Here is a 25,902-nt window from a genome sequence, read left to right on the forward strand (position 1 = left end):
CAGCAGCTGACAAAGAGCACTGAATCCAATCCAAGGGTCCAAGCAAGATCTGCAAGAGTCTGCAAGGGTCTGTTTGCATGCTCCGGAGATGATATTTGGCAGTACAGAAGAGCACGCAGGACTCTGTCACTGCTCCTGTTGCACTGTCACAGCAATGCAGGCTGTTTCTGTGTTTCTCCCAGGCCATCCTGCTGCTTCTGGATAACTTTCCCTTCCCTTCCCTTCCCTTCCCTTCCCTTCCCTTCCCTTCCCTTCCCTTCCCTTCCCTTCCCTTCCCTTCCCTTCCCTTCCCTTCCCTTCCCTTCCCTTCCCTTCCCTTCCCTTCCCTTCCCTTCCCTTCCCTTCCCTTCCCTTCCCTTCCCTTCCCTTCCCTTCCCTTCCCTTCCCTTCCCTTCCAGCTGCTTGCAGGTTTCAGGCCATCTAACGTATCTCCTACCTATTGTGTCATCTGCTTGCATTTCCCACTCTGTCTTTCTGCTTATATGTCCTACACATTTGGCAGGCAGAAGCAAAAGGGCCCTCAGCACCCCGCCACTGCTGTGCTCCTCTGCACTGCGACCTGCTGCTGTAGGACTGCCAAATGCTCCCTGCGCCAGCTGCAGCTGAAATGCACATCTCCAGAGCCTTTTTCAAAATCAGCTTTCTTATTGTTCTTACTGTGTGTGGGTTAGAACACTCTTGGTTTTATTCACATATTCTGGCCCCTTTATGGCAGATCCTGAGCAGCAACCAAAAGCAAAGATGTGGAAGACAGGAGCTGCCCTAGCACTCCCTCAGAACACAAGTGCCATCAGGAGGTGATGAGAGCCTGGCTTTCCCCACAGTGTGGCTGGGCACTGCTGCTGGCCCAGCAGAGGCAGCTTGGTAAGAGAAAGCCAGAAAGCAGCAGTGCATTCAGCCAGCCAGAGTTGGTGCTTTGGCCTCGTGGTCAGACCTGACTACCAAGGCTTTGATCAACAGATTACAACTACACAATGTGAAGGTGTACGTGAGATGTTCATGTGTACTTAACCCAGCTTCACTGCCCACAATGCTGAATGTGTATAACAGCCTCAGGAGCTGGGGATACAAGCTCTGGAATCAGCTGGGAGGATCCATCCTCTTTGCATCTTCATCTCAGGTGTTTGTTAGACATTGAGTCCTCTCTGCATTATGCTGAACAGTCCCAACTCCCTCTGCCTTTCCTCATAGGAAAGATGCTCCAGGTCCAGTACTGCCTTTCACTGGACTCTCTACAGTATGTCCAGGGCTTGGTCCAGCTTGGTCTTGAATACCTCCAGGCATCCACATCATCTCAGGGCAACCTGTTCCAGTGCCTCACCACCCTCTGAGTAATGAATTTCTTTTTAGCATCTAACCTGAATCTCCCCTTCTTATTTAACATTCTTCTCCCTCATCCTATCACTGTCTGTCCTTGGAAAAAGCTGCTCTTGGTCTTCTTTATAAGACCCTTTAATTAGTGTAAGACTGCAATGAGGTCTCTTCAGAACCTTCTCTTCTCCAAGATGAACAAGCCCAGCTTCTGAACATCTTTATGGCTTACTTCTGGACCTTTTCCACATTTTTCTTCTGTTGGGGAACAGATTTGTACACAGTACTCCAGATGAGGTCTTATGAAATCAGAGTAGAGGGGGACAATCGCTTCTATTGACCTGCTGGCTACAAAAAGTTTTGGCGCTGAGAGGGTGGTTGGGCACTGGAGCAGGCTCCCAAAGGCAATCAAGGCACAAAGCCTGTCAGATATCAAGAAGTGTTTGGACAACACTGATTAGCTCTATGGGCCAAAAATGTTCACAGTGACAGTAATCAAACAGTAGGACAGGTTGCTCAGAGAGGCAGTGGAATCTACATACTTGGAGATATTTAGGACTTCACAAGAATAGGCTACAAGCAATCCAACTGGCGGCCTTACTGTGGCCAACAGGCTTGACCAGATGGCTGCCAGAGGTCATTTCCAACTTAAATCATTCAGCAATACTACACCCTTGAGATTTAGCCCCCCTATTCAAAGCATGACTGAAAGACCTGACAGATCTCCCTTCCCCAGCTCTGCTAAATCATGTAATAATTAGGATATCTAATTCTGGTCATCATACTGCATCAACATATATATCTTGCTTCCCCTTCCTGATTCTGATGAAACAGCCAGTTGAACAGTTTCAGAATATAAGGGGATGGATTTCAGGACACTTCTTGAATATCAAGGATTTTGTCAGCAACTGTCCTACACTGGATTCCTTGAACACTCATTTGCTAATTCTTTTGCAGTAGTTCCAGCAGTCAAAGGCAGTTGTGTCTGCTACTGCCAGTCATGATGAAACTACTGGAAAGAAATCATCTGCCAAGCCATTCTGGGGCTTCATCGTTGTGAGATAATCACGCACCCAAAGGACCAAGAGACATTTTGCAATGAGATCCAAAGGACCAAGGGACATTTGCAATGAGGGCTGCCTCTGAGAAATAGCCATCTTTCATACTTCTCATTCTGCAAGGGACTTGATTGCTCCCTATATGATTTCTTCAGTGAGGTTTCATGTGCCTCGGTCAAATAAGAAAAGCTAATCATGCCTGTCCGTAGTAAGTGTGCCTGACTTTTTCTTCATATTTGAAGCAAAAGAGAGGACAAGAGGTAGCATTTGTTGAGCTGGCACTCTTGGCAGCTACTACTAGTTGGGATATTATGCTCTCATTGAGTGGACTAGTCCTGTGGTGAAAAATTGGCTGCATCATCAGGTTCAAAAAGTGAAGGTTCACATTCTTTCCAAAGACCAGTTACAAGCAGAGTTCTTCAGAGCTCTACCCTGAAACACACAGTTTCTTACCTATATCAGTAACATCATACGCATACACACAAGTTAGAGAGTCTTTCACCCAGGAGAAGAGATTGAAAGGAACTTAGGAAGAAGATAGGACAGAAGGGTAGATATACTGATCAGCTATAAAGCATGGCCAAATGTAATGATCAGCCATCTGCTGCCACACAACAGGCTTGCTTTATCTCCTTATCCCTCTGTCCCCCATGCTTGTTGTTCCTCAAATCACCTAGATCCCTCCCTTTTATAAACTTGTGTTTTTCTCCTAAATGACACACAAGTGCAGTCCTGAAATATTCTTTCCCTGAGTACCATGAGGCATCCCACTAGCCCTAGGCAGTAACCGCCCTCAGTTCAAAGGCTGTTCCAGTATAGTCTGATCTTGATGGCTGTCATACCTTGACACAGGGGCTGAGGCTCCCCTGAGATAGCACTGAGATGGTCCCAAGCAGGATATCTCTTCCTCTGAGTCCTTAATTTGGCTTCTTGGTTGTCACTGTGCCTTTGTGCTCTCTGTGCTCCTTTGGATGTATGGGGAGGGGCCTTTAATAGGTGAATTCTTCTTATGATAGGCCTGGGCACAGCCATGGGAGGGAAATAAACTAGGCTCCATCACCTACCATTGACTCTTTCTGCTCTTCATGGGTGTGCAAATGACCTTTTCTCACATAAAATAACAAAAGGATCTAATGCTGGTTCAGTTTTGAACAAATCACAGCCGCCTGCCCAATTTATGAAAGATACTGACAATAAACTCGACTTCAGCCAGAGGGTCATCAAGATGGTTAGGAACTGGAGCACCAGAGCTATGAGGAGTTCCTGAGGAAACTGTGCTTGTTTTGCTTGAAGAAGAGACGGCTTCAGGGGATGGATGTGTTCTTTCTGTAAGTGACGTCCATGCTCATTAGCATGCAATCAAGCCATGCATTAGTTCCACTATTACAGAGGTGGCTTCCCTTCTCAGCCAGGTGATGTGCCACCTCTGTATTAGGGTAAGTCCAGATGCTGCCAGAACTGCAAGAGAAATCTGATGGGAAGTGGTAACTGGATATAAAATGGATAAACAATACAAGGACACTGTCCTCATTTTAATCAATTATTGACAATGTTTCCTCAGTGTACTACGGGGAAAGTTAGTATTTTCTCTTGGAAGTAAAGTAAGGGCAATTGTTGTTATTAGGAACATTTAAAATTGGAGGGTGCAGGAAGGATAAAAACTAAAACAGCACAGAGATACACTTGCAGTTTTGCATTTTTAAAAATGTTACTATTTTCATTTATATGATCTTTCATAAAAGGCTAGCAAATACAGTTGTTTTACTGACAATTTTTAAAATTTTTGTATAAGCAAAATACAAATTCTAAATTGTTGAAAAAGAAAACCCTTAAATTCACAACATCTAAAAACAGTCATTAAAAAGATGTCCAATTTATACCTGTAACAAGAAACAGAAAATTACTGAGATCCTGCAAAGGGTCTAATCATCTTTAGATAATTATTGAGAGAAATGATTCCTACAGCCGAATCTCATGTTCTCCACTTGCAACTGCAGACATTTTTTTCTCTACAGTTCCATCTGCATTGGTTGTTTCTCCTAAAACTACTACTAAACTTGACAGAGTGGTGTGAGGATCAAGTAGTTTCAGAAGAGGTATGTCCACCTTTCTTTCTTGAAAGACGCGGTTCTGAATTGTCATGGCTAACATAGAGTCTATGCCCAATGATGAAAGAGGAGTATTCATGGCCAGTTCATCTGGGTTCAGTCCAGTGAGGTCAGCCATCAGTGAGGTAATATAGTCTTCAGACTTGACTGAAGCAGTATCCTGGACTTGAGATTTCTCAGGGGTTTCAAGCTTGCTTCCAAATTCTTCTGACATGAGTGATGTAAACCGATTTTTAAGTGAAATAATCCGAGTAAAAACATGATTAAATAAAGTTGAAAAATTTAATTTGACAACAGCTTGCTGAGGGTTATTTGAAAGTAAGCTCTTCTTGAGATACTCATGAATCTCATGCACTTCCAGAATATCTATGCCCTTGGATCCCAGAATGTTCTGAATCTGGTTTTGATTGAGCAATATGCCAAGGTTCAAAGCACCCCAGTTGATGGACTGGCCCGAAAGACCACAGTTCCTCCTGTAGAGGCAGAAGACGTCCAGGAAAGAGTTTGCAGCTGCGTAGTTTGCCTGCGTGGAGTTTCCTAGAAAGGAAGTAATGGAGGAGTAGCACACAAAGTAGTCAAGCTGTTGGCCTCTTGTAGCCCAATGAAGATTTAGGGTCCCGGCCACTTTGGGGCTTAGCACTTTCTGAAAGTCAGCAAACTTCAGAACTTCAAGACGACCATCGTGTAAAACAACAGCACTTTGAAAGACACCTTTGATTGGACACCCGTCAAATAATTTTGCAATGATCTGGAAAGCTTCCTCAACATCGCTGGTCAAAGTAATGTCACACTGCACAAACACTATTTTGCTGCCTTCATACTTCATCTGCAAATCCCTCATCTCTTCTTGCTTCTCCTTGCTCGGAAGTTTCCTGGACAGTATTGCAATACACCCTCCTCCATTCGCCGCAATGAATTTCACAGTTTCAAAGCCAAGGCCAGTGAGCCCCCCTGCTACTACGTAAACAGCCTTCGGCTTAAATATCTTCTTCTCAGATCCATACAATGGGATATCTGAAAGAACAGGGATGTCCTTCTGCTTTCGCAGTACAGCAAGTGGGACAGATTTGCAGGTAAAAGAGCACACCACAGACTGCGGCCTTTCAAAGTTCTCAGTTTGCTGGAAGACAGAGCCTGGTAGATGTCTAAACCGTTTCATATCTAAAGAACCGATCCACACCCGCACCGCCTTTTGCAGTTCCTTTAGAGATGCCTTCTGGAAGATACTGCTAAGGATGAGAATATGAAAGCTGATATGTTCATGATCAAGTCCACTGACGCTCTGAATACATTCCGATTGCTGATGGCCACATACTATCACCACATCTTTCAGACCGTACATGTGTGCCAAATCCTCCTGAGACAGTCTCCCTACTGAAGGAAGAACAACAAGGGCATTGCATGCATTTATATGCTGCAACATATCAGGAGTGGGCCTTGCAAGTACTGTTTTCCAGCCCACCTCTTCTGCTGCCACAGAAAGAACACGGCATAACACTGATGATGGTTCTGTAGAAATAATTCCCAAAGTTCTGCCGTGCTTCCCCTTGGGTAACCTCTGATTTAAGATCTCCCATGCAATGATGAAGTAGGACACACAAGGGACGGTCTGAAAGCACGGAAATTTCTTTACATTTAAACAAACAGTTCCTGGGACCTGAATTCTGGATGATGCAGCTGCCGGATAACATGAAACCACGCGATCACCCACTTTAACCTTCTTCACAGCTGTGCCTATTGCAATGACTGTGCCACTGAAATCAAGAGCTAAAAGTCTGTGTTTGTCTGCTGCTTGGGAATTCCAGTAGAGTGCATTGCCAAAGTTACGACTAGAAACACTAATGGGAAAATAATCTTCAGAGTGGATACAGATCTTATCCACTTGAATCTCAACACTTTGATTTTCCAGCTGAGTAGCAGTGCTGGTGGATAGTTCAGCAGACAAGTCTTTTGCTGAGTATGGATCAGCAGTGTACAAAGTGAATGTTTCTGAATTCTGGAGAGACCGTACATGCTGGCTGTAATCTTCATCTACAAAAGGAGTGCGTTTGATTTCAGATGCATAAATTCTTCCTTGGCTGATGTAGACTTCCGGATAATCCTTGCCTCTGTATTTGACAAGGACATCTGATAATGTTGAGATGTCCAGGGAGCTGGAAGAGCTGAGGTCAATTATCTGAAACGTGATTTCTGGAACTTCAACAACACAAGTTCTGGTCATGCCATGCAATGCAAACCCACAGTTAACGTGGTCTACATTTCTTTCTGTTGTTCTGTAGCTGATCACTCGGATTGAACAGGGAGACCTTTTCTCTCTTAACGCCACGATAACTTGGCGATAGGCTTCACAACACTTGGAGAGCTGGTCGACCACCTTACTTGGGAGCTCTTCATTCACCTTTTGAATTCCCCACAGGAAGAGAACTTCATCGTAATCCTCAACCTCTGCTTTCATCTTATTCCCTGCATGGACTTCCAAGAGGGATTCCCAGTCCTCATACATAACATATCTGGAATCGGGATGCAAATATTTTCTGAGCTGCTCAGCTATCCCAAATTTGTCAGCAAACACTAGGACTCTAGGCACTGCTTCTACATGACCAATCATCTTTGACGGAGAAACTTCTGACCACTTGTTTTCAAACATGAACTCATTGTCTCTGGAAGACGCTGGTTTCATGAAAGTGATGGCAACACGCTTGAGTTCAGCCAAAACGGACCCGTGTTTGTCCATGAAGCATCCACAGACCTCAAAGCAGTTCCCAATGGATTTGCTTGTTCTCATATATATCATCATTTCTTCCTCCAGAGGTCGCAGCACCACCAGGCTGCCTATCCCTGAAGGAAAGCCTGCTCTGGACTGCTGCGTGCTCGAGATCATGACAGCAGTCATCTGCATAAAACAGTCCAGCAGCACTGGGTGGATACAGTAGCTGTACATCTCTCTGAGAGTCTCCTTGTTCACCTTGATGCTTGTTATAGCTTCCTTTAGTTCCTGGCAATAATGCACATCCCTGAGCTGCCTGAATACGGAGCCATACTGAAAGCCAATCTGAGACAGTGCTTCATAGACCTTCTCTGTGCTAATCACTGACGTGCATCTGTGATAGACCTCTTGGAAGGAGATGGTGCTTTCTTCCACAACAGCCTCAGGCACCTTTCTAACTTGGCCTGAAGCGTAAACTGCGTTGGAGGAAGAGAGTATCTCAAAGGCTGTTGCTGCATTTTGTGGACTCAGATTGATATTCAAGACTTGGGAACTCTGTGTGAGAACGCAGGGCGCTGAAAAACTGACGTTCATCTGGCAAGCACTCAGAGGCATTTTAGGTCCTGAGCTGCTCATCACACAGGCCAGACCAAGCTCCACATAAAAAGCACCAGGAACTAAAGCCACACCGTTGTTCTTGTGCTCATATAAGTAGGATGTGGTGTCCTGGGAGAGCAGGCAGCCAAACTGCGTGTTGTCACTGTTGATGACATAAATCAAAGGATGACCAGAGCCAACGTCTCTTTGGTTTGCTTGTTGGCGGGTATCCAGAGAAGTCACAGCTCTTTTACGATCAAATTGATATCGTGGAATGGTCACTGGAATGCTTTGATATCCATCATAAAAGCGGTGCCAGTTGGGATTATAGCCCAATTCAAACAGATTTCCGACCAAACTAAAGAGTGCCTGATACTCTGCATCAGACTGCAGAGAAGGGAAAACCTTGGTGACTTTCCCTAGAGTCTCTTTTATATTTCTCTGCAACGCTCTATGAGGACTTATTTCAACAAACACTACATTTTCCCTGTCTCTAGCTGCAGTCGCTATGGCTTGAGTGAAAGCAACTGGCTCACGAGTATGCTGGGCCCAGAATTTGCCACGACTGAAGTCATTTGCAGAAGCAGCTGCCCCAGTCAGAGTTGAAATTACTTCAACATCACCCTTCTGTTCTTCTAAAGGCTCTATGCTCTGCTCCAACTCCCCAAGTATCACATCCATGCTAGGGCTGTGGTAGGCAGCTGGGACATTCAAGACATGAAGAAAGATGTTTCTGTGGCTGAAAGCTTCTGCTAAATCTTTCTGGACCAAGTCCACATCATCTGGATTTCCAGACAAGGTGCAGGAAACTGGGCTGTTGAAAGCTGCAATGCACACCTTTCCCGAGTAGCGATGCAGATGTTCAGCAATCTCTTGAACGGGGATGTTTCCAACCACCAGCATTCTGCCCCTGGCAGTCTTGGCCTGCAGCCTGCTCCGGTGATATATCACTTTGACCGCATCTGCCAGGGAAAGGTACCCTGCAAAATGTGCTGCGGCAACTTCCCCCACGGAATGGCCAACTGCAGCCACTGGCTTAATGCCCCAGTACTTTAGAAGAGAAGCTAAGGCAACCTGCAGGGCAAAGAGCATGGGCTGGGAGAGTTCTGGATTCAGCAACTCCTTTGAGCTGCGACCTCTTGCTGGCAGAAGGCTGATGGGAGCGTGTTTCCGAAAGAGCGCTTCTACTTCCTTACACTTGTCTCTGAACACCGGCTCTGAGCTCAGCAGTGCCTCACTGAACTCCTTCAGTGTTACGCCGTTGCCACAGAACACAAACACCAGCTGAGGCTCCACCTTTGACGTGGCAAAGTCAGTGCTTGCTGCCGACGTAACTTCTTGCTGCAAGTGTCGGAGAGAGTTTGCCACAAATGCTTTTCGGTACCTGTAGTTGGCATGGCTTCTTCTGCAGGCAGATGTATAGGCCAGGCTTGGCAGAGTTACGCAGTTTCTTGTACTCAGATGCGCAGCTGTGTCTGCCATTGTCATCTGAAGGGACTTAGCTGATGCTGCGGACAGCAGGACTAATTCCAGCGGCCTCTTAAAGGCAGGAAGAGGCTCTGGCTGCTTAACCTGCCTGACTACAACATGGGCATTGGTTCCTCCAAATCCAAAGCAGTTGATGCCAGCTACTCTTCCGTACTCACCGGAATCTTCCCAGGGCTCCACCACGGTGGGAATGGCAAGGTTTAACTTTTCTGTATCGATGCTGCTCATCTCCTTTGAGTAATGTAAAGATGGAACAATCTTCCCATGATGCATCATCAGAAGCACTTTGATCAAACCTGCTGCTCCAGCAGCTGATTCAGTGTGGCCAATATTTCCTTTCACCGAACCAATTTTCAGAGCAGGAACTTGTGAAGGTCTGTTTTTACAGATGACATTGCCAAGGCTTTCAGCTTCCGTGGGGTCTCCAGCAGCAGTTCCCGTCCCATGAGCTTCAATATACTGCACAACTGAGGGATCCACATGACCTTCATAAATGCTGCGCAGCAACTTCTCCTGCTCTATTTGAGACGGCCTTGTGATCGGCGTTATAGACCTACCGTTCTGATTGACTGCACTGATGTTTATAACACCCCAGATCTTGCTGTGGTCTTCCATTGCCTGTTTCATAGAAAGAGAAAATCATCTTTAATCATCTCATGCTTTATCTATCTGCGAGGAAAAGAACCATCAGTAACCTTTAGTGGTGGCAATGGTGATGAGGAGACAGTTGGACTAGATGATCTTGTAGGTCGTTTCCAACCTTGTGATTCTATGATTCTATGATTCTTACATTTGTGATCTTTTCCACGCTAGAAGAAAAGCATAAATGTTTTCCTAATGCTAATAATAAGCTTATATTAGAAATGCTTTTTGCTACAGTAACTACAAGAAATGGATACACAAAATTCAGGTAAGAAGCCAGGCTTATTTTAGGCTTCTTCACAAACAATCTTACCTTTTTCAGTGGTTTGAGGAAAACAACACCACAGCCTTCTCCCCTTCCGTAGCCATCTGCCTTTTTGGAAAAGGGTTTACTCATTCCATCTGGAGAGATCATTTTTGCTTTACTGAGAGACACAAAGGTGAGGGGATCTATTATGCTGTTCACACCACCACAAATAGCTGCCTCACAATCTCCTGGAGTAAAACAGAAACATATTCCAGTTGAGATGTTCAAGGTCACAGAAAGAAACACATTAACTGTAACTTAGTTGATTGAAAAGACAGATATTACAGAAAGACTTCACTGATACTAAAAGTTAGTTGTGATATTTTAATTGTTAAGATTGGAATCTGTCATTGTGATTGGTTGTTGAAAAAGTACCCAATACAATTATCTAAAATTACATCAGGCTATGTTAGAGAAAGTAACAGAATTCCTCACAGTAAAAGATTACTGCTTCTGCAGGTACAGTGCATATTTCTGAGGCACTGGAATCCATTAAAGCACCTACTGGTGAACATGAAGGTATTAATCACATCTCAGGAAGAATAAAAACATGAAATAATATTGTAACTTAGTTCTTCAAAATAGCTAGAACACCTAACTTCAGAACTTATGTAACACAAATCCCAGGTTAATATATATATACCTCTGCAATTTCATACAGCATTAGTTCTAATTTCTTTGCCTACAATCTCTTCAGTCCCATTACCTGATTTCATTGCTCGCAAGGCGTAATGCAGGGCAAAAAGAAATGATGAACAAGCAGTGTCAACTGTCAGCGATGGTCCAGTCAGATTAAATATGAAGGAGACCCTATTAGCAGCTATGCTCATTGCTGTTCCTGTACCAACATAGTGATTTATTTCACTTACTGATTTGCTTCTTATGATTTCAAAGTCTCGATTCATAAGGCCTGTAACAATACAAATACATGTCACGTTACCCTGACCAAACCAAAGGAATGTACAACCTTGAACTTGATTCCACATCCTTATATCTAAATAGGGGATAAAAAGATTTGAAGGGTGGACTATTTGGTATATAAGGAATTGGTTGGAAGGCCACAGCCAGAGGGTTGTGGTCAATGGTTCTATGTCCAGGCGAAGGCACAAAGTAAGTGGTATTCCCCCGAGGTTTGTCTTGGGACTGATATTCTTTAATATCTTTATTAATAACATAGATGATAGGATTGAGTATATACCCTTGAGGTGGAAATGCTAAGTCACAGCCTGAAACGGTGACTGAGCACCTGGTGGGAAGGAAAGATGATCAGAGAGTTGGAGAACCTCTCCAGTGGAGGCAGGCTGAAGGAAGTGGGCTTGTTCAGCCCAGAAAAGAAAAGGCTGCAGGGAGACCTCATTGCAGCCTTCCAGTATTTAAAGGAAGACAATGAACATAAGGGAAATGAATTTTTTTTATGCAGGTAGATAGTGATAGGACAAGGGGGGGATGGCTTTAAACTAGAAGAGGGGAGACTTAGATTAGATGACAGGAAGTTTTTTTACTGACAGAGTGGTGAGGTGGGCACTGGTTTTCTGGGCACAAGTTGCCCAGAAAGGTTGTGGATGCCCCATCCCTGGAGGTGTTTAAGGCCAGGCTGAAGGGGGGCCATGGAGGGGGGCTGGAGGGGGCCATGGGCAGCCTGACTTGATCTAGAGGTTGGCAACCCTGCCTGTGACACGTAGGTTGAAACCTGATGAGTCTTGAGGTTCCTTTCAACCTAAGCCATTCTATGATTTTATGATTCTATGACAATCAGCAGCTGGACAAGTACACCTTGGTAGTATACCAATATCTACATAAGAATTTCTGCTGCTTTCAAACTATCTTAACCTCCACAACACCTTAACCACAGTACACTGCTAAACATCAAGGTGTTTAGCAGAAAGGGCTAGGCGGAGTTGAGATTGTTTTCCGTGCCAACACTGGTGCCTCAAGATATTAACAGGGACACCTAAAATTAGATACATTAATTATGTTATGAATTTCTAGAGTGACCTAATAGTCTGTCTTCAAAAATAACTAGTCATAATACAGTAGCCTTAACATCTCCTAGGCCAGCGACACACAGTTTACAAAGGGGTGATCAATTTCATGAGGGTAGAATGGATATTCTTCACCATAATTTTTCTCTTACCAACAAAAACACCTGTTTTGGTGCCACTGATGGCTTCTACAGGGACTCCTGCATCCTCCAGTGCTTTGTATGTGCATTCTATCAATAACTTCTGTTGTGGATCCATGCATTCAGCTTCCATACTATTTATTCCAAATAGTTGGTTGTCAAATGTGTTAAATCTGAAATACATGAATTAGAAAAAAGCACAATATGTATGCAATACATAGATTACCAGCTTTTTCTTTTGCAGTGTCACAAAAAGCAAAGCAGTAAGTGATACTGTTCACATTTATGAAATTTTAAAAAAAGACTGGGCCAAGAATGCTTTATTTTCTGCCACAAAAATATATATTTTTATCAACTATTCTACATTTCAGATAGAATACCATTCATTGATTTTCATTTTTTTTTACACACTGGTAGATTATCGTACTGGTACCAACAGCATTCCTCACGCTATCAAAACTTGCACAATGAGACCCCTTTGCTGCAGTGTTGACCTAGTCAACAAGTTATGACTGCCTTCTAAACAATTTAAAGACAATACAGACATATGACTGTACAATTTAAATATGTATGGGATCAGCTCAGATGCTCCCAGAAGATACCTTTCTTTTTCTCTAACAATAATCTAAAAATATATTGTGTTTTTGTAGTGTTTCTCTCTTAAAAATCTTTAAAATAGGCCCACAGTTAAAAATAATTAAGCCCAGATTTTAGCTTTTATTCACATTTGTATGGCTTTCTGTCATCTCTTGAATTAAGCAAAAAATAAAATATCTGAAAGGAGAAAAAATAGTTGAGTAATTCTAATCCTAACCCATTAAGTGTTCTTCCCAGGGCCCGATAAGATTAATTCTGTCTGTATATATTGGAGAAAAAAGAAAAAAAAGCACATACCTAATATAATTTGACAGGAAACACTGGGGCACAAGTGAAAAGATACACACCACAGTTCAAATCTCCATGACTTCTTTGTTCAGAAGGATCTTAAACCAGTATTTATGTACACAAGATTAGTGCCTGAGGTCCAGCAGATCTGGTCAACCTTCAAACTGAAACTGGGCAAGGCTCCTAAGGCAGACTGTACTCTGAGTCCATACTCTGCCGCATTCTTCCACAGGCCATAACTGGGCTTTACAAATCCTTTAGCAGGCTGTAGCCCACCTCAGATCTGAAATACACACCTTCATACCTAACGCAGGTGCATGTGTGTACTCAAAAAGTACACATCCATTGCACGACTGGTTGCATCCCAACACATGACAAGTATGATCGTGAAGTTGCATTATGCATTCAAAGATCGTGGCCTGCAAAGAAATGTGCTCGTAACTGTCATGATACAGGAATTCCTGCAATTTGAAAACTACAAGTTCATTGTGTGAGATGAAACAAAACTGTTTCTACGTCCAATTAAAATATCTCCCTGCAGCTTGCCCTCTCTGAAAGGCTGGACACATCAGACTAGATACAGAAAAAAATCTGTGGCACAGCACAGTAACACTCACTCAGTGAGAAGAGCAGCTCGTGTTGTATACATTTTTCCTGGCTTGTTACTGTCTGGATCGTACCACTCTTCGGTATTAAATCTCTCTGGGGGGATTTCTACTGTGCAGTTCTTGCCTTCCTCCAGCACTTTCCAGAAATTCTCAATTCCTTCACCTATTGTACAAATATGGCAAAGAAGATTACATTATGCATTCCCTTTTGTCATGCTCATTCAGAAAAACACATTCTGTTACCTGAAACTCCCACATATAAATCCAGGTAGCTGAAATGTAATTGCTACAGACAAACCAACCATCATGTTTTGGTGACACAAATATGGGAAGGAATGACTCATCTTTTCACTACATGCTTAAAAGCAAGTTAACCCACCAAATTAATTCCTTGAGAACTCTGAAGATTGTTTAAGAAAAATAATATGGCAGATAGCAAAATAACATGGCATCAATGTTCCAACACACATTCCATCTCCTCCCAGCTTCAGCTTTCTCCACTATTCGTATGTCCTCATCCACGCTCCCTCTGGAAGCAGTGCTAACCTGTTACATGACCAAGTACTGACCAGCTCAGCTCTAGCTGATGTGGGACATCGGGCACCGGAACTGTCAGGAATAGTTACTGGACGACAGCAATCTCACCTGAGGCTAAACACCCATGCTCAGTCCACCAGCCAGCTACCTAAATGTCTCCATCCATCTAACCTAACAATACAAATGTCCCTATGGATGCACAGTCCTACACCTGCGCATGATCATCTGGCCAGTGCACGTGCAATAACCCCAAATCATCCCTGACACGTTTGGTTTGTCTGCATGAGTTTCATGCATGCAGCTCAAAGCCCTGCCCACAGCGAACACTGCAGCTCTCGCTCTCAGTGGGCCAATTCAAACAAACTCATTTTCACCATAATGAGATCATTCAGAAAGATCCTACAAGTAGCAAAGCCATGAACTCTGCAAAATTAAGGGGGAAACATGCTATTTTACTCCACATCAGTGCTAACAAGTGACTGTGCTTTTCAATATTCAGTCAGCATCCTGCTTTCTATTTACTCAAAACTTACCTCCGGGAAAGTTGCATGCTATTCCCACAATAGCAATTTCATCTCCTGTCTCCATCTTCATCACCTGGGCAGCACAACGCAGTTAGAAACAAAACTCAGATCAAACAACTTTACATTAACCGTAAGATAAATATTAGTTTAAAAGATGATCTTCACGTAAGTACACATATTTGCTCAAAGGTTGGCTTATTCTGAATGACTTATTTTTGGCTGCAATGAGAAAGGTGGCCAACCTGAGGGGTATTTCTCATTCGCTCTACATTTAGAGGAAAGTCCCTAACTAATTCCTCGGACTCCCTAATCCACAGACACTCTTTTTGTTGTTTAGCCTCAGATACACCCATCACCACCTCGTCTGCTCTTCAGCATAAAACACAGTTACCAAGCAGGCTCTGCATGTTACCAGTTAAAATCAGACCAGCTAAGCAGTCAACAAACAATCAAATAAGGGAAGGAACAAAAGTTGCTTCATCCACACTCTGAAAAAGCGCTTGGAGAGAAAATCCTATTCTGGGCATTGCTTTGCTGGATCCCATGGCTGCCTGGCTTTTCTCTGAATTGCCTTCCGCTGGTGAAGTTCCATAAGAGAACTCCCACAGACTCTGCTCAAGGCTACCAACAGCTAGCAAAGAGATCTCTGTATTCCTGACAGTGAGCAATCTCCAAATAGCACCACTACAGCCCCTGGAATCGCTTGCCTTGCATCCCACCTGCAGCTTCAAGGAGAAAGCTTTTGTTGAGGAGAAATTTGAAACAAAACCGTGACATTTTTCAACAACATAATGGTAAGGAAAAACATTGTATCAAACGAAATTTCTCAGAATAGATTTCAAAGATTTTGTTTGTTTGTTTTGTTTGTTTGTTTAATTCTAGAATTCAAACTGGGAGACAAAAATGGGTTCAATCCAAAGAATGCCTGCCTCAGATCCCTTGCTGTGCTTCCTTCAGCCTAGAAAGCTGTGAAGATTCACAGTGAAAGGAATTTTTTTTTAATGCTTGGCAATGATAAGATTATCATCTCCGTGGTAGCACAGTAGGTCCCAAAGAGCCCTTCGGAGTCACTGACTGCAGTGAAGGAGAAACAAAGCTGATTCACAGCCCTACAGATCACATCTGTGATTTCTGGGAGGTTATCTTTGGAATGGGTAATTAAAACAACTGTAACGATTCATACTGTGAGAGGGGAAGTAAGGGGGCAAACTAGCAAATAAAACCAAGCCAGGATCTAGCTTTCTAGGATTAGATTCTATTTTAACAATCATAATAACCCTAAAATGCCATAAAAAAGTTTCCTTCTTGTTCTTTCCAAATCACCTCTGATTTTAGGACTGGAGATCCCTTCCAAAGAGTCAGAAATAAATATGATCATTAACACGTCTGTGATTTGGGATCTTTTCCCCCATGCTAACTTGAGAATCCAGTTTCTATTTCTATTAATCTCTTCATTAATTTATAGTTTGAATTTCAGTTTCTATTTATTTCCATTTCATAATTTAGGCATTATTTAATTTGAAGTTAAATTTCCTTTTCATTTCTACTTTTGTTCTATTGATTTCCATGTTATTTCTATTGCATATTTTAATTTCACTGCCAACTTAAAGTTGCAAAGCCCAACACTGATATTCTTACCACAAAGATACTAGAAAGCACTGGTTTTAAGTAAGCATTTAAATAGCATTTGATAGAAAAAGGATTTCCTCTTTTAACACTAAGTATGACAGTTACAAAACTATCCAATGAGATTCATAACTCTTACCTTATGTGATTCCAGTAGGGATTACTAACAGACTGAGTCTTTGGAAGTCCTTTATATAGCATTCTGGGAGGTTTCTTATTCAAATCCATGCTAGAACGTGACAAAAATGTGAACGCCTTTTAGAAGAAAAAAAACAAATGAGTCAATACATTATGATTAATCAGCAGCCCTCTCCATGACTAAAGTTCAAAACTCCCTCCTTGAAGGTAGTAAATGCTTAACGAAATCAAGTGTTACATCAGGACAAAAATAAAATCTGTCTTATCTAGCTCCCACTCTTATCAACATCCAGAAGCAAACTCTGAAGGCATCACATCCCCCAGCCTCTGCTAGATGCCTTTTTAACTCTTCCCCAGCTGGTTTCATCCCAACTTCCCAAACTCATCTTTCTCCTTCTCTTACTTGCCAATGGAAGCACAGTCTTTGAGGAGCCAGGAGAGTCCACATGTCAGCATCTTCCCTGATGTTAGTGCCTTCCCTGGCTGTGGAACAAACCTCTTTCCAAAAAAGAAAGAAGAAATCACTGTCCTGAGTAAAAGAAAACAACGTATACTGTCACTAAATAGCTCTGAAACCTGCTCTGAAAAGCCCCAAATCTGCTCACTTTCATAGCTGTAAAATGCTTTCCTGTATTCTGGCATTACTGGGGTTATTTATGCCATTTCTTCAAGTCAGTTAACCCACAGGCTCTGCCCACATCATCATCTCTAGGCTGATTCACAAGGTGGCTACTGCAAAGATAAGTTGAGTCTCCCTGTATTTTGCACGTGTCTAAAGAGCAATCTTGTCAGTGGTGATACCACTAACATCCCCAACAGGGGGGAACGTGGGTCATCAGATGAACCAGCAAGGCACTGTGGAACCTCCCTGACATTTTCACTGTTAGTTCTGAAAGTAAGAAATGCCGAGCCATGTGTTGAGGTATTGGTTCAGTATTGGAAGGAGTACTGAAATGAATCCTGCACAACTATGAATTTCAATGCAAATTAAACCAGTTTGTGCACTACTCAGATACTGATAGGGAAGTGCTGTTAATGTCACTGATCCAAAGCAGAAGACTGATGAACGGTTATCAGTCTGTTGTATGAGCACTGCTGACCTGCAAGAATATACTTACAAACGGGAGGTAAAGGATGTGAGAGTAAAATATGTCAGCCTGATTTTGCTGAGATCAGGTTGAGGGCCTGAAACAGCAAAGAGCTTCCCCATTCATTCTAATTGTAGGGGGGAAGTATCACTGCTGGCAGTTCAACCATGGACAAAAGCAACTATTTTCATGACGATTAAGAGGCAGTAGAGAAGACACAAAATCATAATAGGGAGGAATTTGCCTGATTTTCCTAAAATGTGTGTGGTAAGAAGGGGAATAAGGGGGTTCATATTAGTTTCCCTGAAGGTGGAATACAGAAGCCAAATACCACTGAAGTTCACCGTGTTGTATTAATAGAAATAGGCCTACTAGACCAAAAAAAATTGGTCCTTAACATCAGCTTCATGCATCAAATGAAATCTACTGCTCCAGGTTAACAAACTGTAGACTGAGTCCTCAAAAACTGTTCAGGAATAACTGGTTTTCTTCCTGGCTCCAAGGTCCTGTTAATTACCCTCAGTTCAGCCCTTGCCCTTAAGAATCCATCTGCAGACTGAAGGAAGATATGCAAAACATAAGGCTATCAGTGCCACCCAGAGCTGCCATCATCTCTTGTAGGTAGGACTGCCTTTCACTCCATAATCTGTGCATTTATTATTGTTCAGACTTCTGATTCAGTCTCCTTAGTCTGCTGGTGAGCTACAGTCACCTGCAGCTTCTGGATTCTGGGTTAAAGTCTGTAAACCAGCTAGGAGAGTGTCCACCACCAGAATGTTCAACTGGATCTACTCATTAAATAGTAGTTTTTCCCTTTCTTTAGCCATAGTTTTGCTTACAAATCCACAGACCTCTTCAGCAAGCAATGCCAAAATGTGATGTGCTGTGCAAAAATGGCACTGCTCCTAAATGTATTAATTTACCTTTGCTTTCTCCCAGACAGTCATTGGTGACCTATCAACGGAATTTACGCAGCGCTGGCAATATTTGGAATTTTCTGCTGTGTTGGGGATAATTAAAAAAAAAAAAATTAGTAAAGGGGGATAGCAATATACCATGCTTCTAGAAAACTGCGTAATTCCCTCACTGACTCTACATACCAAACTAAGATGGCTGATGGTTCCTCTGTGTTACCTTTTTTTTCCTCTGGACCTGCCTGCACCCAAGTGGACGGCAACATGAGTGTGTTTCATGCCTCATACAAAAAGAAACTGTAGGCAAATAGGTAGAGGATGCTGATTGGGTACACTTAAGGAGAAACGCCTCCAAAAATTCTCTCAAGTCTCCTCAAGAGAGAACCCAAGTGCCCATCTCCCTCACAGAACTTTTTAAGAAGAGATCAGTAGGAGTAAGCCCAACGATGACCTAACCATACTACCCTGACTAACAACCCTCCACTTTGATAGATAAACAGAAGGTCTTGATGCTCAACATCTAAAACAGAGGCGTATTTGCAACTCCTTCTGGGTAACAAATCTAAACCACAGCACCAGGCAGGCTGCTCTGGAAAAAATTAACTCCATCCCAACCAAACCCACTGCCACATGCAGTGGAAACCGGCACAGAACAGAGGTCCACTACACAGCATAAAGTCTTTCTGAGCAGAAAAAAAGATGGGCAAGGAAATGCTGCATGCAGCCTCTGGACATACAGTACTGGTGCAGATGTGGCTGCCTCACTGTTTGTATGGGTAGCTCAGCACTTGCTCTGTTCAAGGAGGTCCCAGGCAAAAGATGCAGAAGTTTGGCATGTTCTGCTTTTGCTGTTGTTTTTCACTTTGAATCTTCTCAAGGTTCAGAGCTCAGCTTATAGCACGGTTTATCTGTGTAGGTACTGCATAAATGAAAAGGCCTAGGACTTTCTGCATTCTCCAAAATTCACTGGCAATTTTTTCTCCCAGTCTAGGGAATGGTATTTGCTTGACCAAGGCATGGTTCTGCCTGTCACACAGGCTGGTTTGAGGATTAAATTCTCTCTGCTGCGTTCAGAAAACAATCAGAAATCATACTATGCTGCTTTGAAAACCTAAGGCTGCCCTAAGCTAGTCTTTGATGGTAAAATAATGCCATAAACATAAAATTACCCATGACTGTAATTGATACTGACTTCACATGAAATAAATCTGCTTCTCAAAGAGGCAGTTGATTATATCATTACACAGAAGTATCAAACAAGTGTAAATAACTTACGGCTTCTTTTAAAAGCTATAAAAAAGGTTCAAAGTGTGAAGTGAAATGGCATTCCTTGACTTTTACAGCATAAAAAATTAACCTAGAAGGAAACATATTCTAATATTCAGCACTGTAATATTAAAATTAACCCGAATAATCTGGACAGCCTAATTTGCTTTACTCTCAGATCACTCCCTTACAAGAAATATTTCCTGTAAACAGACTTTATGGAAATGGCAGACATGAATTGGGTGGCCAGCAGGGACACTGAGGTCATTGTCCCTCTGTACTCTGCCCTCCTGAGGCCCCATCTGGAGTGCTGCATCCAGGTCTGGGTCCCCTATACAAGAAAGACAAAGAGCTGTTAGAGAAGGTCCAGAGGAGAGCCAAAAAGAATATTAGAGGGATGGAGCACCTCCCCTACAAAGACAGGCTGAGGGAACTGGGCTTGATTCAGTCTCGAGTAGAGAAGGCTGTGGGGTGACCTCATTGCAGCCTTTCAGTATCTAAAGGGAGCCTATAAACAAGAGAGGAGTCAACTCTTTGAAAGGGTGGATAATGGCAGTACAAGGGAAATGATTTTAAGTTATGGGAAGGAAAACTTAGGTTGGATATCAGGGAGAAGTTCTTTATTATGAGAGTGGTGAAGTGCGGGAACAGGCTGCCCAGAGAGGCTGTGGATGCTTCATCCCTGGAGATGTTCAGGGCCACGTTGAATGGGGCCCTGGGCAGCCTGGTCTAGTATTAAATGGGGAGGTTGGTTGCCCGGCCTGTGGCAGGGGTGTTGGAGATTCATGATCCTTGAGGTCCCTTCTAACCCAAGCCATTCTATGATTTTATAATTCTATGATTCTGATACTATGATTCTACGATTCTATGAAGTTGGGTTCAACTGCAGACTTAAATACTAAATGTTGCACACGTAAATTGAAGAGTGTTTACATAGAATTGCCAACTGACCAATTGTCACTCTAGATAATGACAGTATAGTCATCAGGAAGATGAGTGTGAAAGTGTCTTTTACAGCTTGTGGACAGCCTGTCCACAAAAGTAGAGGAGTTTTGCAGAGCTGCCCATTTGACCAATGCAGTTTCCAGCCTCCGTTACCAACATTTAGACCTCCAAAAACAATGAGAACTTAGCTCACTCAGATAAAGTTAGCTACACTGCAGACATCTAAATGTAGGTGAGATGGATGTCATTAATACCACTCCAGGAGGAGGCACTGAGCACTTGTGGAATGATCCAGAAAAATGGAGGGAAAGAACTCTCAGTAAGTAGGCAATTTGTATCCAAGAAAGATAAATGAGAAGTAGCAGCGATGGGATTACATTTTGCTTTTTAAAAATAGTAATCTTACAAGATTCCTAGCCTAGCAGGAAAGATTTCTCTAAACAGTATTTCAGTAGGTGAACAGCAAGGAAAAAGAAAAGAGTGAAGTTACAAAATTTTTAAATCAGAGGATAATTGCTCAGAGAGGGAAATGAGTAATAAATTTAGATGTAATTTTATCCTCTGTATATAAGGCACTGTCAGTTTCAATGCTATGAAATCACAGAATCAAAGGGATTGGAAGACATCTCTGGAAATCATCTAGTAGATGAGCGTCCATCCTTTTAGCAGCCCCAGCCCCGGGCACTGGGCACCACCATGGACACTGGGACAGGCTGGGGCCAGGGACAGGTCCAGGCCAAGTCTTGTGGTTGGGGTCTGGGCCCAGGCTGTGGGCCGTAGCCAGGCACAGGCAGTTTCCACAATCCATGACTGCACCTTGGCTGCAGCCTTCCCACAGCACAGCTGGGAGCCTCTGCCCACCTCCCAAACACTGGGGCTGCTGTCAGCTGTGACTTTGCCCTGCGTGCCCAGGGCCCTGGCAGCCAAACCCCTGGGGCGATGCCCTCAGGACTGGCACAGCCTCTTCCTTGTTGTCCCACCTCTCACTCAGATTTGTGTGGTCTAAGGCTTGAAATCTGAAGCGGTTTTGGGCAAGTCCCTGGCCTTGCTGTCCCTGGGACTCCATGCTTCAGGCAAGATACAAATTGCCAGGTCAGCTCTTATTTTGTCGTTCACATGAGTTCCCATTGCAATTGATGGTAGAGTAGGTTTCCACATTATGGCTGATTGCAGGTGTCATCTTGTCTTTAGTTCTCACCATCAGTATATGTCAGGTAGAGAGTGGAACAGGAATTTTGTCTCACAACAAGAATTTCAGGTAATTTGAAAGTACAAATAGGTTCACTCTTAGAGTGCTTCTGAGAGACAGAACAGAAGCCCTAGGGAACCCCCCCATTGTCAGGGTATCTTGGCTTTCCTACACACAAAACAAGGCTGTCATTCAGTGACAGTGATATTTCAGATATACCTAAGAAAGCACAAACAACATCAGATAGTAATCCTAGATCTAAAGCATACAACCACCTGTTGCTATTTAACTAATAGGATTTTAGGAGATGTACAAAGCAGACCATGGAGGGGGAAAGGGAGACAAAATGAAAAACAAACTGTAGACCAAACAGTGACATTTGTGAAGCCGCTTTGTACTTGATGTGATCATTCTACCTACTGAGGTACCGAAATGAGCTGAAAATCCCACACTTGTGCACAGCACCTATGCGTTGTAGCAAACAGCCAGTTAATGAGAAATTGTGGCAGGAGGCTGAATTGTCCCACAGTATTTCCAAGAGAATAAAACTGTGCACATACACTGGGGCTAAAAAGGAGCTGTGGTCGGAAGACACCCAGGAAGATCTCATGTTTGAAATTGGATGTCAGCTAGAGATTTTCTTTTACCTAAGCATGAAAATAAATCCTCCAGTGAACAGAGAGGTTCAGCTCAGGAGCACTTTCAAGCGCACTTCAAGTTTATAGGAACTCAGCAAGCTCAAATTCTCTACAGATTTCTAGTATACTGTAAGAAAAGCAGGTTATCCAAGTACTGACATTTTTGCATTTATTATATTTTCCTCCAAAAGTTTAAATCCTTGGGTAGTTAAAAATACACAGACACAGTTTCACACATGTAGACTTCATGCACTCTGAATGTGCAACGGCACATTGCTCAGAGAGTACACTGATAACAAACAAATATATGTGCTTGGAACCTTGACTGATGTGAGAAGAAGGAGATAACATTGTTAATGTTCTCCTGTTACAGGAAAAATGGCACAAACATTGATTAGCAGAAAGTTTTGATCCATAGTTTTTATAGTTATTTTCCTGTAAATGAAACGGGGACAGCTATGAAAGTTTATAGGTTATATAGATAACATCATAAATGCTGGAGTTACCTCATTTGTTACCCTTATTTGACCCTACCAGGAATTTTACAAGGAAGCTTGCAATGAAACAGCAGTCTGTAAAGATAACATCCCCGTCACTGATAAGATATTATTTAAAGAGGTTGACTTCCTACACTTTTCACAGAAGTTTTGAAATAATCAATATTTATTGAGGGGAAAAAAAATCTATAAATCTTATATAGGGAGTGTAGATACAAAAGTTGATGAGGTTCTTCATAATCCTCACATTACATAGTATTTATGGCACTGCAGGGTTTTAAAAGTGTAATTCAGAGCAGTCTTCATGATTCTGAAATCACAGTGCAGACAGGAATTGTTATTTATGTCAGCTCTAAAAGAAATATTCCTGAAGCTTAAATAATATAATCAAGCAACTCACCTTGTCTTTCTGGTAATCAGTATATTAACAAGTTGAAATTCTGACCATCATTCTCATGTGCAGGGGCTGTTCTGAAAGTAATAGGAATGTTGGCCCAGGACATCAAAGGCAGATGGTGGTATGGTAGCAGAGATGGAGCCTTCCCACCAATATTCCTGGCAACATGCTGTTGCCATGTGACAGATGGCAGCAGAGGGGTAGACAGAATGGTGTCTGGCATGGAAGCACGTATGCAACAAAGTTGTGGAACTGAATTCACAGAATCACAGAATCACAGAATTGTAGGGGTTGGAAGGGACCTCCAGAGATCATCGAGTCCAACCCCCCTGCCAAAGCAGGTTCCCTACAGTAGGTCGCACAGGTAGGCATCCAGGCAGGTCTTGAACATCTCCAGAGAAGGGGACTCCACCACCTCCCTGGGCAGCCTGTTCCAGTGCTCCGTCACCTCACTGTAAAGAAGTTCTTGCGCATGTTTGTGCAGAACTTCCTATGCTGCCGTTTCTGGCCGTTTCCCCTTGTCCTGTCTCCACTCACCACTGAAAAGAATCTGTCCTCGCCATTCAGCCCCCCACACCTTAGATACTTATAGACCTGGATCAGGTCCCCTCTCAGTCTTCTTTTCTCAAGACTGAACAGACCCAGTTCACTCAGCCTTTCCTCATAGGAGAGATGCTCCAGGCCCTTCACCATCTTTGTGGCCCTCCGCTGGACTCTTTCCAAGAGATCCCTGCCTTTTTTCCTCCATGCAGAAAAAAATTGCACCTGTTGACATTCATTGATGCTTGCTGAATGTTTATGGAGACCAGTGGATGTAAGCACAGTGAGGCGTGGGTGGTGTGCTTCAGCAGTGGTGACAGTGACAGTGGGTCACCTCCACTGGTGCAGATTTTTAAGAGCATGGCATCGCTAGTCAAATGCATAGCCAATGGCAGTCACTATGTTAAAAAATAGTGTTTGCAGCTGAGAAGGTGCTCTATCAAACAGTATTATTGTGCTCTTCGCACCTGTTTTAGTTTTCATGGAAATAAATAGGAGGCACTGCTTTTGGGCAACCTACGTGCAATAAAAGCAGCTTATCACCTAGCATGGGCATATCCAGCCTATGGCAAATAATGGCAAATTCTGATACTCTGCCTAAACACGGTCCTGCAAACAGTGGAAAGTATGCAGTCTTGTTTTCTGTTTTGATAAAGAGATTTGAGAATAGATTTCAATAGATTGCTGAAAAAATCACCAATTCTTGGTATATTTGTGTCTCTGTTTTCCATTGACATAAAAACTCTAACTAAAAGTTTTCAAATGGAGCGTACAGAGTTGCAATCAGATATTCAATTCAAAAATTTTATCACATCTCTTTACCAGACTTCCATAAGACCTCTTCTAACCAGAGAAAAATATCCCCACAGTCACACCTTACTCATGTTGTTGTCCAAAAAAGTGGATTTGTCATTGCCATGCAATGAGTCAGTCATCGCGAACTCAGGAGAGACACTGCTTATTTATTTCAACATTGTGCAGGCCAAGGTGCTCAGTGGTTTCTCTTAGATCAAGCACCACACAAAACTATCCACACAATATTTATATACAAAAGTCAAAGAGGAAATAGTTTTCCAGTCTGTTCTCCTCACAATGATTTGTTGGTAATTTTCATACAATTATAAGGATTCATGGAGCTTGGGTTTTCTTGCTAAGTCAGCAACGTCCCCAGCATATCATGATTAATTTTCCCTTCAAGGCTGACTGGCTCTGGGAAGTCCCGTACTACGTATTTATTCTTCTGATACCTAATACAACCATAGATCAGTTTGTTTAGAATTAGTCTTCAACTATGTCCTCACTTATTGGCAGCACGTACATTTGTGAACAAATATTTTCAAGGACAAAGCACAGGAAGAGCAAAATTTCATCAAAAAATCTCTGATGAGCACCTTGAGAACTCACTAAGAATTGCAACCACTTCCATCATATCATTAGTTGCACTAGTTTCATAAAAACAAGGTCAAATATCCTACTAGTTTTATGTTTTTCTTCCTTTTTTTAATGTTTTTAAATATATATATATATATATGAAGATGTTTTTTTACTTCTATAAGTAAATACATTAAATACATTCTGTACTTTTTATGTGGTCCAAGACAAATTCCTTTTCACACATTGCAGCCCAGACAAGCCAAAATGTTGGATACCTGTGATTTAATCAGTTAAAAATCTACATGCAACTTCATGCTTCCTAAAAATAAAAAACTCAACTAAACACAGAAATTCCTGAGAAGCCCCACAACATACCTAACACATATCAACAACTCT

At 42.6% G+C, this 25,902-nt stretch overlaps 1 protein-coding gene across 4 annotated transcripts in view; it reads right to left on the reverse strand.

Annotated features, from left to right (window-relative positions):
* Window positions 1-1,873: 1,873 nt before the first annotated feature.
* LOC125695870 (uncharacterized) overlaps window positions 1,874-25,902 on the reverse strand; it is a 48,483-nt gene continuing 24,454 nt past the window's right edge. The window contains exons 2-9 of one of the 4 annotated variants that reach the window (XM_048950899.1): window positions 17,062-17,187; window positions 16,660-16,775; window positions 14,904-14,967; window positions 13,843-13,996; window positions 12,353-12,513; window positions 10,925-11,128; window positions 10,225-10,406; window positions 1,874-9,887 (exon numbers count right to left, since the gene is read on the reverse strand). In XM_048950899.1, coding sequence (XP_048806856.1) covers window positions 4,329-9,887; window positions 10,225-10,406; window positions 10,925-11,128; window positions 12,353-12,513; window positions 13,843-13,996; window positions 14,904-14,964 — 6,321 coding nt within the window. In that variant the 5' untranslated portion in view covers window positions 14,965-14,967; window positions 16,660-16,775; window positions 17,062-17,187 and the 3' untranslated portion in view covers window positions 1,874-4,328. Of the gene's footprint in view, window positions 9,888-10,224; window positions 10,407-10,924; window positions 11,129-12,352; window positions 12,514-13,842; window positions 13,997-14,903; window positions 14,968-16,659; window positions 16,776-17,061; window positions 17,188-25,902 lie in introns of those variants that run through there. The other 3 variants (XM_048950900.1, XM_048950901.1, XM_048950903.1) reach the window with 3 other exon arrangements.

This window comes from Lagopus muta, chromosome 7, assembly GCF_023343835.1.
Source record: "Lagopus muta isolate bLagMut1 chromosome 7, bLagMut1 primary, whole genome shotgun sequence".
NCBI lineage: Eukaryota > Metazoa > Chordata > Aves > Galliformes > Phasianidae > Lagopus > Lagopus muta.